Source organism: Saccopteryx bilineata, chromosome 5, assembly GCF_036850765.1.
Source record: "Saccopteryx bilineata isolate mSacBil1 chromosome 5, mSacBil1_pri_phased_curated, whole genome shotgun sequence".
Taxonomy (NCBI): domain Eukaryota; kingdom Metazoa; phylum Chordata; class Mammalia; order Chiroptera; family Emballonuridae; genus Saccopteryx; species Saccopteryx bilineata.
Window position 1 is genome coordinate 111,033,142 of NC_089494.1, and position 19,794 is coordinate 111,052,935.

General features: G+C 34.8%; 1 protein-coding gene across 4 annotated transcripts in view; it reads left to right on the forward strand.

Moving 5' to 3' along the window:
• DPP10 (dipeptidyl peptidase like 10) overlaps nucleotides 1-19,794 on the forward strand; it is a 713,505-nt gene that overhangs the window by 526,931 nt on the left and 166,780 nt on the right. For all 4 annotated transcript variants that reach the window (XM_066280442.1, XM_066280446.1, XM_066280443.1 and 1 more), the window contains exons 6-7: nucleotides 17,500-17,552; nucleotides 17,653-17,734. In XM_066280442.1, the coding sequence (XP_066136539.1) occupies nucleotides 17,500-17,552; nucleotides 17,653-17,734 (135 nt within the window). The remainder of the gene's footprint in view (nucleotides 1-17,499; nucleotides 17,553-17,652; nucleotides 17,735-19,794) is intronic.

A 19,794-nucleotide genomic window follows, 5' to 3' on the forward strand; every position in this document is an offset into this window, starting at 1 on the left:
TCTCTCCCAGAAAAAACATCATAATAAAAATTAAAAGATGGAAATTTGGTGGAATTACTTAAAAATTAGTATTTAAATGAAGATTATGACCTTGGCTGGATAAAACATCAGCCAGCATATGGATGTCCTGGGTTTGATTCCTTGTCAGAGGACACAAAAGAAGCGACCATCTGCTTCTCTCCACCACCCTTCTCTCCCTCTTCCCCTCCAAAAGCCAGTGGCTTGATTGGTTCGAGCATAGCCCCAGGCTCTGAGGATAGCTACATTGGAGCACATCAGCTTCTGGTGCTAAAAATAGCTTGGTACTAGAGCATTGCCTCTGATGGGGTTGCCGGGTGGATCCCAGTTGGGGTGCATGCAGGAGTCTGCCTCACTATCTCCCCTCCTCTCACCTAAAAAAATAATGAAGGTTACAATTATATTTTACAAGGGATACAGGAGGGGGAAAGTACAAATGAGAATCAAGTCTGGTCCATACTTCACACAAAGTAAATGTTTATTCAATGAATAAATGAGATCATCATTTAGTTAGAGGAAGATATGTCCAATTTAGACTGCTGCATCAAGTAAATGAAAGGACTAAGTCCCCCAAAAAAAGTCGAAAGAGAATACAGTACAGGAAAAGAAGAGCAAGAGAAATGATGGAAAAGGCTTATCTATTTAGCTGAAATATTTCGAGTAACTGCAGGATAGGTATGGGCTTTAGGAAAAGACAGTTGGGAAAAACAAAGTAGAATTTGCCTAATACACTTTGAAAAAATAACTTAAAAGTATTCTTAAAGTAACAAATGATGACTATACAAAAGAGGTATAAAACTCTATATCCTCCTGTGGTACCCTATTTCAGTCCATTCTCATTAGTATCAGTAGTTTGCTTTTAAAACTACAAATCCAATTGTCATCCCCATGCTTGAAAATGTCTCAGGGAATCTCCACTGTATAAATGAAATTCAAATTCCTTTGTCTCCCATAAATGCTTCTAACAATATGGCTTACCTTTCCTTTTCAGCCTCGTTTTCTGCCACTGTATGCCCTACATACACTAAATTCTACCCACAAATAACTACTTACACTCTATCTCTTGGCTAGATGACTCAATTTACGCTTTTTACAACTCAAGAATCCTATTCCTTGGAAAGAGAAGTACTCTCCAGAATATAAATATAGAAAATTCAGGCTTGTACTAATTTAGCAATTATTAACTGAGCAAACAAAACAGTCAATAAATCATCATTTGGGGGTGTGGTTTATGTTTGCATTAGTCACAGAAAGTGTGAAAATTAAATAATTTGCTTTCAATGAGCTTACCATAAGGTAAAAGAGCATGGTTCTTTCTACTTTCTTTTTAATGAATCCCTTGTATTGTTATCCATTAAGAGTCAGGATAATGGTCTTAATTGTTTATAGACCAATCAATATTTTACAGTCTCAGTGTGTAACCTCTTTGTCACCATTAAAACGACAGAGAGCAAGGAAGTAAAATAAATGTTAGCATGGACAAGAAGAAGTAGCTGATAGACTTATTAGTTATTAGGGTAGAAGAAACTGTCTCCTGATGTTAACTCCACAGCTTTGACTTTTTTTTGTATTTTTTGTATTTTTCCGAAGTTAGAAACGGGGAGGCAGTCAGACAGACTCCTGCAGGTGCTCGACCAGGATTCACCCGGCATGCCCACCAGGGGGCGATGCTCTGCCCATCTGGGATGCTGCTCCTTGAGGCTGGAGCCATTCTAGCGCCTGAGGCAGAGGCCACAGAGCCATCTTCAGCACCCGGGCCAACCCTGCTCCAATGGAGCCTTGGCTGCGGGAGGGGAAGAGAGAGACAGAGAGGAAGGAGAGGGGGAGGGGTGAAGAAGCAGATGGGCACTTCTCCTGTGTGCCCTGGCCGGGAATCGAACCTGGGACTTCCACACGCCGGGCCGACGCTCCACTGCTGAGCCAAATGGCTAGGGCTTCCACAGCTTTGACTTTTAAATTGAATTTCTTCATGGAAGTCAGCCTGACTTTTCCAATTTTTAAAATTCTTAACTTATTCTCCAGTTTCTCATTTATTTTTCAGGATTTCTTTGTAAATTTTATTTCCAAGTAGGTTTTTGGAGAGTCATTGATGTGTGTGTGTGTGTGTGTGTGCGCGCGCGCGCGCGCGCGCGCGTGCACCAGAGAGAGAGAGAGACAGAGAGAAAGAAAGATAGGGCCAGACAGACGGGAAGGGAGAGAGATGAGAAGCATCAAATTCCTTGTTGCAGCACCTTAGTTGTTCATTGATTGCTTTCACACATGTGCCTTGACAGGAGAAGGAGGGAGCTACAGCAGACCGAGTGACCCCTTGCTCAAGCCAGTAACCTTGGGCTCAAGCTGGTGAGCCTTGTTCAAACCAGATGAGTTCCTGCTTAAGCTGGTGACCTCGGGGCTTCAAACCTGGGTCTTCTGAGTCCCAGTCCAATACTTTATCCACTGCACCACCACCTGGTCAAGCTGATTTTTTTCTTTTATTTTGTAATTTTAGCCTTTGGTTATTTTGCAAATGCATCAGTTGGAGATAGAAATGGGATAAAATTTAAATTTCAATATTACTTTATATGAAAGTATATATTGCCTTTTTGTAGTGCTTATAGTATCCCAAATTTATAACTTTTAAATGCCTTTAATTATAAGTATTTGGCAAATAAGCATTCTTGATAGTTTTAATTGAGATTTGAGGGCTCAAGTTTGAAGAAAAAAAAGCAACAACAACACCTCCTATAAAGGTTTTCTTTGTGAGCTATATGCTCAAAAGCACTTATTCCCTGGCCAGATATCCCAATTGGTTGCAGAATTGACCCAATACATCAAGGTTGCAAGTTTGATCCAAGGTCAGGGCACATATAGGAAACAACCAGTGACTGCATGAATGAGTGAAACAACAAATTGATGTTTCTTTCTTTCTCTCATTCTTTCTTTCTCTCCTTGCTTCTCTCTTGAATTGCTCCTTCTTAAACTTAAATTTAAAATTTGGAGTTTATACTTTTTAAAAAAATTCTGGGGTAATACTACTAATATTTTATGCTCTGAAGATGTAAAAGACTTTGCTTCACCCTTATCTTTCATCTTTGCTTAAAAAGGGAGAAAGGTAAATCTGTGGATATGAGAGAGGGAAATATGAATTCTGGCTAGGGTTTTATTTTTTATTAGCTTTTCATTTCAATATTGCCGAAAACCACTTTTTCAACATTACATATGTTTATACTAAAAATTGAGAAAGTAGCCTGATTTGTGGTAACACAGTGGGTAGGCATTGACCTGGAACACTGAAGTTGCCAGTTCGAAACCCTGGGCTGGCCTGGTCAAGGCACATGAGAGAAGCAGTGAACAACTAAAGTAAAGCAACTATGTTCTTACTCCTTCTCTTTCTTTCTAAAATTAATAAATGAAAAATATTTTAAAAATAAAAATAAAAATTGAAATAACATGGAATATAAAGAAGAAATTTAAAATTAACAAAGATACCATGAGTTGAGACCATTATATGTGATATCTAAATTGTTATTTTATCTCAAGGTAGTAAAATTAATGACATTTATATGACACCGATATATTAGTCTTCAAAGAGAAATTGCCTAAACTATTGTTTTAGGAAAGAATTCACTTATTCTGGGTTGCCGTGCTGCGTTAAAAGTACATTTCCTGAAAGCTTAGTATATTTAGTAGCAATCTGAAAGAGGCAGGGCTTCTGCTTACATTGAACATAGCTGATTAGTAATTGAGGTGCACTCTGTACAGGTTTCTTCTTACCATCCCCTCACATCTTTTTGTAAATGTAGTAGAATGTTTTAGGTCTGACCCACTCACTTGTTCCTTTTCTGCTCCAATCTCTTCCTGACAAGCTTAGGTCTCCTTTAGAGCCTTAAGGATGAATTAGATGTCTTCACATCTCTCTCTTTTTACTTTTCTTTTAGTTTGGCAGTAAACATTAGTTATGACTTGCTATATCTCACTCCTTGAAGTGTTAATGTCATCTATAAATTATGCCCATGGTAGGCAATGGTGGTTATTGATCACCAAGCAGTAATTCATGCTGATTGAATCAAATCAAGTGATGTTTGCAGAACAGTAATTGTGGTTAACTTGGATGCCACAATTCTGTTAAAGCTATAGGAACTAAATCTTAAAGATAACTGAAGAAGGAAAATCACTATTAATTTAGAAAAATATTTTCTTTTGGTCTTTGAATATTCCTTTTTCTATAACATGTCTAAAGGCACTGCAAAAAGTCATTACTAATCTCCCTATGTGAAATTGCAGTCTAAATGAAAGTACCTGGGGATATATGTGCAAAAAAGCTTATCCAGCCTTCCAATTTATAAATACATTACCTAAATGCAAGGAGCACACAAGGACAGTTGTCTCAGGTCATACAACAAGCTTTTTTGCAAACATGGAATCAGAATCTCTTTTCCTGATCAACTTTCCATTCCACCTGCCATGAAGTGCATTCTTTTTTTCTCTATGCTGAAACTGATTTGAAAAGCACAGTTTAGGATTAAATCTACTTTCAATTAGCTACAAAATGCAAATAGAATTCTCTTTAATATATGTCTGTGGAAAGCTGCAATGTTAATAGGGTCCTAAACTGTATTATAATATGAAAAGAAGTAAAATTTGCCTCACTTGTGTTGATTTAGCCACAAGTCAGTGTTTTGAAGTTTTCGATCACATTTCCTCAAAATGACTATGAAGTTGATGTTTAGAGAGTATTTCCATAGTATGCATGAAAGTACAAGATAATAATCTAAATAATAATGTAGTAATTATAATAATAAGGTGTATATGAAATGATGACATCGTGCCATTTATGACAACATGGATGGACCTTGAGAACATAATACTAAGTGAAATAAGTAAATCAGAAAAAGTTAACTGTATGATTTCACACACAGGTGGGATCTAAAACTGAGACTCATGGACACAGATAAAGTGAAGTGGTTACCGGGAGGAGGGGGTGTGGGAATGTGGGGAAGAGGGTGTGGGGAAGAGTGTAAAGAGGGACAGATATAAAGTGATGGAAAATGATTTGACTTTGGGTGAGGGGTATGCAACATAATTAACAGTTCAAATGCTATAGAAATGATGACCTGAAACCTATGTACTCTTATTGACCATTGTCACCCTGTTAAATTTAATTTTCTAAATAAAATTAAAATATATATGATACCCATTTAATTTGAAGTTGACTTTTACGTAAAACTTCAGGAAAAAGTTTCGTGAAACCTCAGAATTGTCTTGAAGACTGTGTTGGAAGAGCTTTGTTCTTTCGACCCTGTTTTTCCTCTACATCCACAGCTGAGCATTATGCATCTTTGCATTTAGAGTAAGTTTTGGTTTTCAAGTGAAGTTTCTGATATTATATATTTATGTTTGATTTTTTTCTTTTTTTTTTTATTTTATTTTTTTAATGGGGCTACATCAATAAATCAGGATACATATATTCAAAGATAACAAGTCCAGGTTATCTTGTCTTTCAATTTGTTGCATACCCAGCACCCAAAGTCAGATTGTCCTCTGTCACCTTCTATCTAGTTTTCTTTGTGCCCCTACCCCTCCCCCTTTCCCTCTCCCTCTCCCCCCTCCCCCCGTAACCACCACACTCTTATCAATGTCTCTTAGTTTCACTTTTATGTCCCACCTACGTATGGAATAATGCAGTTCCTGTTTTTTTCTGATTTACTTATTTCACTTCGTATCATGTTATCAAGATCCCACCATTTTGCTGTAAATGATCCGATGTCATCATTTCTTATGGCTGAGTAGTATTCCATAGTGTATATGTGCCACATCTTCTTTATCCAGTCATCTATTGATGGGCTTTTTGGTTGTTTCCATGTCCTGGCCACTGTGAACAATGCTGCAATGAACATGGGGCTGCATGTGTCTTTACGTATCAATGTTTCTGAGTTTGGGGGGAATATACCCAGTAGAGGGATTGCTGGGTCATAAGGTAGTTCTATTTTCAGTTTTTTGAGGAACCACCATACTTTCTTCCATGATGGTTGTATTATTTTACATTCCCACAAACAGTGTATGAGGGTTCCTTTTTCTCCACAGCGTCTCCAACATTTGCTATTACCTGTCTTGTTAATAATAGCTAATCGAACAGGTGTGAGGTGGTATCTCATTGCAGTTTTGATTTGCATTTCTCTAATAACTAAAGAAGATGAGCATCTTTTCATATATATGTTGGCCATTTGTACTTCCTCCTGGGAGAACTGTCTGTTCATGTCCTCTTCCCATTTTTTTATTGGATTGTTTGTTTGTTTGTTGTTGAGTTTAATGAGTTCTTTGTATATTTTGGATATTAGGCCCTTATCTGACCTGTTGTTTGAAAATATCATTTCCCATTTAGTTGGCTTTCTGTTTATTTTGTTATCAGTTTCTCTTGCTGAGGAAAAAACTTCGTAGTCTGATGTAGTCCCATTCATTAATTTTTGCCTTCACTTCTCTTGCCATTGGAGTCAAATTCATAAAATGCTCTTTAAAACCCAGGTCCATGAGTTTAGTACCTATGTCTTCTTCTATGTACTTTATTGTTTCAGGTCTTATGTTTAGATCTTTGATCCATTTTGAGTTCATTTTAGTACAGGGGGACAAACTGTAGTCCAGTTTCATTCTTATGCATGTGGCTTTCCAGTTTTCCCAGCACCATTTATTGAAGAGGCTTTCTTTTCTCCATTGTATGTTCTTGGCCCCTTTATCAAAAATTATTTGACTATATATATGTGGTTTTATTTCTGGGTTTTCTATTCTGTTCCATTGGTCTGAGTGTCTACTTTTCTGCCAATACCATGCTGTTTTGATTGTCGTGGCCCTATAATATAGTTTGAAGTCAGGTATTGTAATGCCCCCAGCTTCATTCTTTTTCTTTAGGATTGCTTTGGCTATTCGGGGTTTTTTATAGTTCCATATAAATCTGATGATTTTTTGCTCTATTTCTTTAAAAAATGTTATTGGAATTTTGATGGGAATTGCATTAAATTTGTATATTGCTTTGGGTAATATGGCCATCTTGATTATATTTATTTTTCCTAACCAAGAACAAGGAATATTCTTCAATCTCATTATATCTTTTTCGATTTCTCTTAACAATGGTTTATAGTTTTCATTATATAAGTCCTTTACATTCTTTGTTATGTTTATTCCTAAGTATTTTATTTTTTTGTTTCAATTGTGAAGGGGATTATTCTTTTGAGTTTGTTCTCAGTTGTTTCATTGTTGGCATATAGAAAGGCTATTGACTTCTGTATGTTAATTTTGTATCCTGCGACCTTACTGTATTGGCTTATTGTTTCTAGTAGTCTTTTTGTGGATTCTTTGGGGTTTTCGATGTATAGGATCATATCATCTGCAAAAAGTGATACCTTTACTTCTTCTTTTCTAATATGGATGCCTTTTATTTCTTTGTCTTGTCTGATTGCTCTGGCTAGAACCTCTAGTACCACATTAAATAAGAGTGGAGAGAGTGGAAAACCCTGTCTTGTTCCTGATTTAAGGGGGAAAGCCTTCAGTTTAGTGCCATTTAATATGATGTTAGCTGATGGTTTATCATATATGGCCTTTATCATGTTGAGATATTTTCCTTCTATACCCATTTTGTTGAGAGTCTTAAACATAAAATTGTGTTGTATTTTATCAAAAGCCTTTTCTGCGTCTATTGATAAGATCATGTGGTTTTTGTTCTTTGTTTTGTTGATATGGTGTATTACGTTAACCGTTTTATATATGTTGAACCATCCTGGAGATTCTGGGATGAATCCCACTTGATCATGATGTATTATTTTTTTAATATGTTGTTGTATTCAATTTGCTAGTATTTTGTTTAGTATTTTAGCATCTGTATTCATTAGAGATACTGGTCTGTAGTTTTCTTTTTTTTGTGCTATCCTTGCCTGGTTTTGGTATGAGGGTTATGTTGGCCTCATAAAATGTGTTTGGAAGTATTGCTTCTTCTTCAATTTTTTGGAAGACTTTGAGGAGAATAGGAACCAAGTCTTCTTTGAATGTTTGATAAAATTCGCTGGTATAGCCGTCAGGGCCTGGACTTTTATTTTGGGGGAGGTTTTTGATGTTTTTTTTTTATTTCTTCTCTACTAATAGGCCTGTTTAGGCTTTCTGCTTCTTCTTGACTCAGTCTAGGAAGGTTGTATTTTTCTAGGAATTTATCCATTTCTTCTAGATTGTTGAATTTAGTAGCATATAGTTTTTCATAGTATTCTACAATAATTCTTTGTATATCTACGGTGTCCGTGGTGATTTCTCCTCTTTCATTTTGGATTTTGTTTATATGAGTTCTTTCTCTTTTTTCCTTGGTAAGTCTTGCCAAGGGTTTGTCAATTTTGTATGTTTGATTTTTAATGTATGCCATGCTGTAGAACACTTGTTTTAATCGTTTGTATTTTATTTTGAAAATATTATCAGATCTCAAAATAATGTGTTATTCTCAGATATTTTCAGTTCAGAACCCTTCCCCTTATCATGAATTCTTTATTAACTTCTCTACCAATCTCCCATCCTTTAAAAGGGAGTCACAAAATTTCCTCAGTGATAACCGAAGCAAACAAGTTATGTCACTTAAAGTTTGCACATATTAAGCCAATCAATCTATACCCAACCCCTAATCTTCACTAGTACACCATCCTGATTATGAAAGCTACTAAATAGAAACATGAACAAGTAAATTATGTTTATAATCAATAAGAAATATGTTTTTCAACAAATGACTCAAGTGTTTTTTGAAGGAAATGAAATACAATTTTCATTTCACGATATTTCATCGTCTTCTAAGTTTAACTAGAATTTAATAAGGATATTAAGACCTATTTTTAAATAGTTAAGATTTAAAGAATATATAAGTCACACAAAAAAGCTGAAAAGAAACTAGTCTCAGATGTTAAAATATATATATTTTAAAGTTGTTTTGTGGTAATCTTAGAAAGAGGCAAATAAATAAGACCACAGTCCAGAAAATGATCAAAGTTCTATGTGGAATTTAGAAGTAACATTAAAATTAAGAAAAAACATAATTTACTCAAACAATTGTAGTGGAAAACTGCCTGATTATTTGGGCAATAGAGATCCATATTGAATATGTGCTTCACACCTGAAACAAAAAGCAATTTTAGGTGAATTGAAGAGATCATGGATTTTAAAAGTCATAGAAAGAATAATTATTTAACATTTCTAATGTTACTGAAGTTTCCCTTGGCATGCAACTAGGTTCTGAAAGAGGAAATAACTTTGAGAATTAATTATATACAGATTTAAAACTTTTTTATAGAACACACACACAAAGCAAAAGGCAAGCATCTATTAAGTAGAATACTTCTTTCATTCATGAAAACAAAGTTAAAATTCATACTATAAAAACAGCTTTTAAAGATCAGCAAGAAAAAAACTAACTCCATGGAAAACACATTGATAGACAAGTCACAGATGAAGATATACAATGCATTAAAGCTTTTGACCAAATAGTCAAGCTTATTTATTAACTGCAAGTATAAATAATGAGGTGTTTTTGTTTTTACCATTCAAACAATTCAAATCAGCATAATAGGTAATATTAGTTTTTTATGGCACTGAAAAGAGAAAGCTACTTCTACAGCATACAACATTGCAAATTGTTTATGACCTTTCTGAAAAATTACTTGTAAATGTGAATCAAAATTTAAAATGTATATATATTCTGACCTATAAATGTTACTTCTGAGAATATATTTAAAGAGGCATAAATAGGCACTAAATAATTTCAGGATTTTGCATAGTGTATGAACAATATAATCAACCTAAAGAGCTATTAATATGTAAATACTCATAAATTATACATTCTTGAAAATAACATTTATTACAATTTTTCCTATATTTAAAAAACTCATTCAACACAAGTGAGTCTTAATTTTCAATGGGAAAATAATGTTGTAAAAAGTGACTAATACAAATCCATACTCTTATTTTAAATTTTATGGGATTTTTTGCATGCTTGACAGTAAGACTTTTATTAAAGAATTAACAAGTTACAATGGATATGAAGTTAAGTTTTTCTTCTTTCTCTTGGCCTAGATTCATAATAATTAAATAATTTTAATATAATTTGTCCTCTAATTTTTATAACAAAAGTTGGAAATATTTTACTTTTTTCATTTTTTTGATGAGTAAATTAAAAATTTTAAATAACTTATTCCATAAAACACAAGTTAAAACTTGGTCCCATTAAAATGAAGAAAGAACCGGTTCCCCAAAGTTACTGTAGAACGAAACAACCACTTTCCTAAGGAACATGCTTGGCTCCATTAACGGGGACCTGTGAATAAATATATATGGAAGCAGTCATTTCCATCCTTGCCTTTCTAGTTGTAACACTAAAGTTAAAGGTTTAAAATTAAGGTTGAGAGTTTATATCTCACTCTGTTCTATTGCTATATATTTATTTCTGCATTGACATGCTAGAGAGAAAACTAGTTTATAGGTAGTTAGATGCTGTTTAAGTTTATTTTAGTGCAAATTGATATCCTACGGGTACTTGCACCACTGGTAGCAATAGACCTTTCAGTGCTTCTCAGGTGCTCAAACCAGATATTTTCAATGATGATGCATAGTACATAGTTTAATACCACTTGGTGTGAAAGTACTGTAGCTCAGTTTCAATAATTAATGCAAAAAGTCTAGTACATGATTTTTTTTATTTTTTACAAAAAGTGGCATTATCCACAAGTTTTGTTCTTTAGACAACAGTAAAGATGTATTATGTATGAATTATTAAAAACTGATGCTCTGGAATATCTCTGAAGTGATATTTTGCATTCTAGACAGCATTGAATTCTAAGAGCAACTCGAAGGGGGTTTGACTATGCTGATTGTTAATTTATTTAACAAGAGCTATATCAGAAAATGACTTATTCTGCTCAGTGATCTCCTGTTATGAAATAAAGTACATCCTTTTGGGGAATGAAATGAAAATATTAATTCCCTCTCATATTTATTTTCCCTTTTAACCAATAATGTCCACAGTGTTCATAAACATTTTATTTATACATTTAAAAAATTTTTGCAGAGTCGAAGCTTGTAATTTTGTGAACTGCATTTACTATACAACCTGATAATCTAGCTTTCCACTATATAATAAGGATAACTTTTTAAACAATAGAAGCACTGCTAACTCATTATCTTAGAACAGCCTTGACATCACTGTGACCCTTCGACAAGGTACAAATGCCCCTTTGCATCTGCTGTTCTTTTCTCACTGGCATTTTTCACAAATGCTATTTTCTCAGGGACTTGCCAGGTTAATTTTCCTAACTGTCTGAGTCAATGGCAAAACTTAATTCTACTTTAAATATTCTCCAGACCCTGAAAATACATACAATTTATACCATTTTGGCAATTTAACTGCAATGCAGAAAAAAAGTTGGGCTCCCAAAGATAGAAACATCTGGTTCAAGCATAAATTTCTAAAGTACCCTGTCTTTTTTTCTTATATTGAATACCCATAGATGTCTTAGGTAATAATTGGTACACCAAGGAAAAATTGTGAAAAACAGCTAAAAGAGAAGGACATTTACATTTTAAATGTGATATATTAGATCTTCTTTCCAAAGTAAAATCTCTTGTCACTGTGGTAATCACAATTAATTAATGCCTACTACTGTCAATAAATCTTTGAAGGATGGCTTAATAGGTCTTTCAGAAATGAATCTTTGGTGAGGATGGACTCCTGCTTCCTGTCTGAGACACAAAAAGCAAGTGCGCGCAGAGAGAGTCATACGAATTAGAATCAGACAGACGTGGGCTCAGATTGCCGCTCAGTTTCCTACTTCAACTTTCAGAGCTTATCATGTGTATTGTGGATGATACGATCTACTTTTTGAGGTTGCTTTTAATATTAAATGACATATCTAAAGCACTTGGAAGAGCTTGGTATATGGTAGTAATTACTTTTTCCAAGAATTTATAGTTACATAAAGGATTAAGGTAAATTTGGGCCACTAGCTGCATTTTCCCTTCAATGCCTAAGTCAACTGTTATATTCTTTATGATGCTATCTTGAGGCCAGAAGACTAATTGCTTCTTGAAATGCCTATAGGTTTATAATCTGCATTTTCTAATTTAACCATGGCCTGTAACAGAGTGTGCTATTGCTAATGGAAGGTTTCTTAACCTGTCACCCCAACTGTATCAAGAGCTCCTTCGGGAGAGGGATCAAATTTATTATGGGCTTTTCATTTGATAAAGCACTTAACTTAGGAGTTAGTACATAATTATATTCCATAAATGTTTATAAACTGACAGGCAAGATATCAAAGTAAATAGAAATTATTAACTGATACTCCTTTGTATGTTATTATATTTTGAAGATAATTTCAATTATCACAATGTTTTTTACAAAAGTACTAGTGCAGTGCTTGTCTCAAAGAGGCTGCCTAATAAATAGCTGATAAAGAAATGTGGCTAGCTTTTCTTAGACAGCGTGAATTCCAACATTCTGGATAACATGTCTACTTTTCTTATTCAAGTTTTGACAGGCCTTAAATATGCCTGTTTAATCTTTCTTCCAATTATATCTCAGGCTATGTCTCTGTTATCAGTAAAGCCAAACTTCGTTATTTGTGGATTCTTGGTTTACACATTCACCCAATTTTTAATATTTATTTGTAGCCCCAAATTTCATACTGACTGTACTTTTCCTGTCATCTACATGCTCAGAAGAGCAGAGCGTTGGAGGTAGGTGGCGCACACTATCCCAGCTGAGACACACAAGGCAACACCTGCCTTCCTACTTTGTCTGTCGTACAGTAAAACTGGGTTCTTTTAATGGTCTTTTTTTTTTTTAACTGAGAGGAGGAGAAATAGGAGACAGACTCCTGCATGCCTCCCAACAGGATCCATCTGGCAACCCATCTTGGGCCAATGCTTGAACCAACCAACTCATCCTCACCGCCCAGGGCTGTGCTCAAACCCATCGAGACACTGGCTGTGGAAAGGGAACAGGGAGAGAAGGGAGAGACAGAAGGGTGGAGAAGCAGATGATCACTTCTGAATGAACCCAGGATGTCCACTGGCCTAGCCGATGCTCTGTCTGCTGAAGCAAATGGTCAGGGCCTCAAGGGTCCCCAAACTTTTTACATAGGGGGCCAGTTCACTGTCCCTCAGACCATTGGAGGGCGCCACATACAGTGCTCCTCTCACTGACCACCAATGAAAGAGGTGCCCCTTCCGGAAGTGTGATGGGGGGGCAGGATAAATGGCCTCAGGGGGCCGCATGCGGCCTGCAGGCCATAGTTTGGGGACACTTGAAACTATGTTTTCTACATGTTGATGCTTTTTATTGATAGATTTTATTTAAAGTACTCCCCAAACATAGTGCTAAAGTATTGTTTAATGTTTCTGAGTGCAAGAAGGCTGGGATGTGTTTTATAGTGAAAGTACATGTGTTAGATAAGCTTCACTCAGTCATGAGTTACAATGCTGTTGGCCATGAATTTAATGTTAATGAATCAACACTATTAAATATTAAATACAATGCCTATAAGAGAAACATACATGAAATAAGATTAAGTATTGATTGGTGTTATACTTAATCAATACAGAACTGTTATAACTAGCAACCTACCCCTGTATTTCTTCCAGGAGCAATGGTTCAGTATTTGCTAATTCAATGTTTACAATGAGAAAGAACATAACTACAGAAAATACTGAGAACTGATTGTACTACTCTTAGTAATTAACATTTAGTAATCAACCCCTTCTTGGGGATCCCAAAGTAACGCAGAGATATGAGAATCCAATTGCATTGCAAGATCTTACACTTTCTGTACCTTCCAATGAATACCTTTTGACATCATAGGATTGAATGAGTTGACATGTCAAGGTCAGTTTGCACAAGTGTGTTTTGATCAATATTTTACATATTATATCTCACTCTTGCCCCATTCCCACTACCTTTGCCGTACCTATTCACACTATAATAAGCAGCAGAATATCATTTTCAAAGAGGGGATGAATATGTGATGTTTTTACTATGAAATGTCTGTGTCCTAAGAATTTTATCAGATGCTCAGTTTGCCTCTCAATATCCAGCAGCCAAACTTTAGAGGAAGAGACTGTCTCTCACTTTAGCGACTCCAATTTTATTCTCTCATTATGAAACAAGATCTACATAGCCAAAGTTATAGAACCTGGGATAAGAAGAAGTGAGGAATGTTAAGAAAATAATAGAAATGCTATCCAAAGAAGGAGAGAAGAGAGATGCAAAGAAACAAAAAGAAAACTGTGCCTCTAATCCTGTTCAAGATTCATTTTACCCCATACTCATTATACTCTGTTATGGGCATAGAACCCTATTTTAATTGTGGAAAGTTACAAAGCAAGAAGTATTTGAGATCTTTTGGGAGTGCACACATACAAATACACACACACCAAGGACAGGCGATTTAGAGGACAGAGCTCTAAGCTAGGAGTTAAGGTCTAGGTTCTAACTATCTGCAGATGGCAAACCACTGGCTTGTAGGACACCTAGAGATGAAGCGAAACCCTGCAACTGGTTACTTGAACATGCTTTGAGTTTGCAGGCAAGTCAAGTTGAGTGTTTTTTCTTTTTCCCTAATGTCTAATTTTTTTTTCTTTCTGAAGTTGGAAACGGGGAGGCAGTCAGACAGACTCCTGCATGCGCCCAACTGGGATCCACCCGGCATGCCCACCAGGGGGCGATGCTCTGCCCATCTGGGCGTTGCTTTGTTGCAACCAGAGCCATTCTTGTGCCTGAGGCAGAGGCCATGGAGCCATCCTCAGCGCCTGGGGCCAACTTTGCTCCAATGGGGCCTTGGCTGCAGGAGGGGAAGAGAGAGACAGAGAGGAAGGAGAGGGGGAGGGGTGGAGAAGCAGATGGGCGCTCTCCTGTGTGCCCTGGCTGGGAATCGAACCTGGGACTCCTGCACGCCAGGCCAACTTTCTACCACTGAGCCAACTGGCCAGGGCCCTCATGTTTAATTTTTATTCTGGAATGTAAAACTTTTTAATTATAGTTGGCATACAGTATTACATTAGTTTCATGTGATTAACATAGTGAGATTTCACTTTTAAATACCTTATAAAATGATCACCACAAAAAAGCCACTATCCATCATTGTACAAAGTTATTGTGATGTTATGGACTGTATTCCCTGTACTGTACTTTACATCTCTGTGACATATTTATGTTATAATTATAAATTTGTTTTTCTTAATTCTCTTCCCCTTTTGCCCATATCCTCACTGCCCAACCCTCTGGCAACCATCAGTTTTTCTGTATCTATGAGTCTGTTTGTTTATTTGCTTAAGATTTTAGAATCCACACAAGAGTGAAATGATACAGTATTTGTCTTTCTTTGACTTATTTCACTTAGCATAATATTTCCCTCTAGGTTTGTCTACATGGATAGCCATATAGTCAGAAATGTCAAGATTTTATTTCTTTTCTTGAGAAACATTTCAGTGCGTGTGTATGTATGCGTGTGCGCGCACACACACACAAACATAGCCACTTGTTTTTTATTCATTAATTTATTGATAAACACCCAGAATGCTTCCTTATCTTTATTGTGGTCTTTTACCTCAACACACCAGCTGAGAGAAACAAATGCTGTATCAGGCTAAGAATTACAAAATAAGAAATGGATTTATATAACCCCCTCTCCAAATCGCATCATTTGGAGGAAATCTATGTCCTTTGGAGTCATACACTGAGACAAGCTTGCTATCTCTACAACAAATGTTATAGGAAGAGATCAAATTCAGTGCTTTTACCCAGTTTTGTCTCAGTGGCTGTGTGGCTTGCTCTGACTAAAAGGGTAAAATGCACAGCAATCTTTTCCCTCTAGATATGGTATGGTGTTAAGTGATTAGCAGTGGGATGAGTAGTCTCCTTTTACCAATAATTTCATTCACACATTTGTTTGCTTTGAATATCAAGTGCTCACTTGGCAGTTTGCTTTGACAACAGAATTTTCTGAGTATAAAAAATAATGCTTATAGAGGTGGATACATTTCTCACCTCTATCAGCTATGATAACAAATTCAAGGTTTAGTATTTGTATTCAATTTGGAATTGTATAGAATGCAATGTGAATGTCAAAACAGAAACCAGGAAATGTTATTTTTACTTTTACAACTCTATAGTGAAGGTAATCTCAAATTTAATAGTTTCAAAAGGAGTAAAGCTTCTCTATAAAACACAGTATTACAACAAATAAGGGAAAGATTGTCATTACACTGCAGAGAGAACACTAGTATTGCTTTACCAAATATGTGGCAAATCATGTTTAATTGAAGCTATTATTGCACCGAGAAGAAATAACAATTTGACTTCAAGGGCTTTTTAATTGGCAGTATTATAATATTTGGGCAATATACATCTACTATAGGAATTAAATAAGTTTTTTTTATAATTGCATGCTGGAAATAGAAGTATAAGTTCTGTAAATCCTGAAAATAATAATATAAGTTAAAATAGCTAGAGAAAAATTTTCTTCACAAGATTCACACAGCTTAGAGAAAAATAATTTTCCCTGAATTACAACACATTCATCATCTTTTTCCCTTCATTTATTCTGTATTCCACTATTTCATCATCTCTAATTATTAAGAACCAACATGTAGAGTTATCTTTGCATTATTCACCATGGTCTTATCTTTGGGATTTAAGGTCACGCCATCACAAGTTCTGTTATCCTTGGAAACATAGCCCTTAAAAAATAAATGCTTTTTTATAAGATGGTACTAAAATCTCTTCAAGATAATATACTTGCAACCAACTATTTAATACATAATTTCAACTATTATTATGAAGGGATTAAGAGGTTTTCCTATTTTGTTTCCACCAATAAACACCTCTAGCTCTATTAGATTTCCCCATCACAATACTGCATGCAAACATGACACAGTATCAGGTACAGTGGAGGATGCAAAGGTAATGGATCTGGATCTGACAACATTCTAGTGAGAAAAAGAGACATGTACTTAAAATAGTTATGTAGTTTAGACTATAGGGTGAGATTATCCTGAGAGTCAAAGTAAACTGTGAGAGAGAAGGTATAGAAGGAGGAAAAATTTCCACCAGAATTAGGAGTAGTGGATGATAAGGGTGGGTAAACAGGTAGGTTTCAAATACCAAACTCTTTGAACACCAGTGTAGTGATGTGAACCTTATTTTATGGGTGATGAGGAATCACTAAATATTTTGAACAAAGTAGAATTAAATCACAACTATACTAAGTGTAAAGTGGATTGAATAAGGGATGTAACTGATGGTTGACAAAAGGTTAGAAGGCTATTGCAGTAGGGCTCAAAGAAAGTAATAAACTCCAGAACTGGGATACTTTACATTTTGATTTCTCTTTAAACCAGTTCTTGAAGTTCTTCGAATTTAGTAAAAATATATGTGCACATTATGATAGAGCCTTTATTTCAAATTATGGTCAATAATCTTTTTTTTAATTTCAGGTTTTTCATTATTCATATACTGCTTCATATGTGATTTACAACATACATACTAGGTAAGTTCTTTGATTTTCTGATTTACGTGAGAAATTGTTCATCTGAAATGTTGGTGTAGATATCAATTTGTTCATATAAAAATATTTACCTGTTTTCAAGGGAAGTTTGGGAGTTAAATCCTCCAGAAGTAGAAGACTCTGTCTTGCAGTATGCAGCCTGGGGTGTCCAAGGGCAGCAGCTGGTAAGTACAGGCATTGGGATTTGCCCAGTCCTCTCAGCCAGGACATTAGGGAAAATGTTTACAGAAACCACTTTCTTGTAAAAATCGTCATTATACTGGATGTTCTTTATTTATCTTTATGTAGTGTTCTAATTTAATAATATATCAAATAATACTAGTATTATTTTATCACCTAATTTAAAAAGAGTTTCTAAAGTAATGCATGAATACAAGTTAATCATGCTAATAGTTTATAATGCACTTAATAATAATACAACCTAGAAGAGAGTCAAGACTACCAGGATCTAGTTCTGTAAAATTCTCATGACACTAATGTTGTCAATTTCACTTATCTTAAAGGATTGTTCAGGGTAAAAATTTAAGACAAAAGTCCACGCTTGACAATATTCACATAAAAGAGGATTCTTAAATCATATTTGGAATTATCACAAGCTTAGATAGCGAATTATTGATGTATAAAGCAGTTTGAGCAACACTATATTCGTATACATGTCTCAGAGTGCCTATATAAAGACTTCAAGGGAATACTGCTCAGGAGGTCATATTGCTTGCTTACCTTGCTTGTGAATGCTGAAAAGTACTCCTCATTGCCAAATTTATTTCTAAGTTATGTGAGGGTTTATACTTCTACCAGTCACAATGTGAAAGTTTCCTTTCTTCCATATCCTCACCAACACCTGATTGTTTCAGTCTGTCTCATTATGTGTTAATGACATTATTGTTTCTTCCATTCCAAGTTTTATACCTTTTTTTTATTAAAATCTTGTACTAGCTATACTTTGAATGTGCATAGGTGCAGAGTAGTTTGTGTTTGTGTGCGTGTGTGTATGCAGATTTTTTAAAAACCTTTTACTATAGTTTTAAGCTTAAGTTTTAATTTTTAAATTTTAAGTAAGTTAAATTTAAGTTTTAATTTAATTCTTTGAATACATTTGGTAATTTTTATATAGTGCTAAAAATACATCTCACCTAAAATTTTAACATAATATTTTATATTTTGGTATTTTTTTAATATTTACATTTGTATTATTTTTCTTCTGCCCTAATATTATTTGTAAATACTTTTTCTCTGTTACCATGATCAAGTTTCATCAATATTTGTAAATTTTAAATATCCTTCTCAAGAAACCAAATTTTAAATTTATTTGATCTTTTTCTATTATAGTCTGTTTGCTTTCTTTTCTCTAATACAAACACTGAACACTATAGAATTTTCTCTAAATTTGGCTTAATCTTCATCCAACATGTTTGATAGTGATATTATAATAGTATTTAATTTGAACATCTAAAATATTTTTATTGCATGTTCTAATTTCAGGTGGACTATTTGAGTTTTTTTTTTTCATTTAATGTTATTTTGTATTAGTTTCAGGAGTACAGAATAGTGGCTAGACAATCACATAATGTATTTTATAAAGTGTCCCCCTGATGTTTCCAGTACTCACCTGGCACCATACATACTATATTTCTTATGCTATACTTTACATTCTCATGACTATTCTGTAACTCCCCATCTGTATTGCTAATATTCTTCACATTTTTTACACAGTTCCCTATTGCCATCCCCTCTGACAACCATCAGTCTGTTTTCTGTATCTATGAAATTGGTTTTCTTTTATTTGTTCTTTATTTTGTTCTTTAGATTCCATATATAAGTGAAATTATATGGTATTTGTTTTTCACTGACTGACTGATTTAACTTAGCATAATACGCTGTGGCAAATGGTAAGATTTCATTCTTTTTCTTATGGATGAGTAATATTACACTGTAAATATGTACCACCACATTTTGATCCACTTCTTCAGTTGCTTCCGTATCTTGGTCATTGTAGTAACAATGACCATGAGTGCATATATTCTTTCAAATTAGTGTTTTGGGTTTCTTTGGCTACATACCAAAAAGTGGAATTGCTAGGTCATAAGACAGTTTAATTTTTAATTGTTTGAAGGAACTATATACAGCTTTCCACAGTGGTTGTACCAGTAGGCATTACCTTTTCTTGTTCACAATCTTGCCAACATTATTGTTTGTTGATTTATTGATGAGATCCATTCTGAGA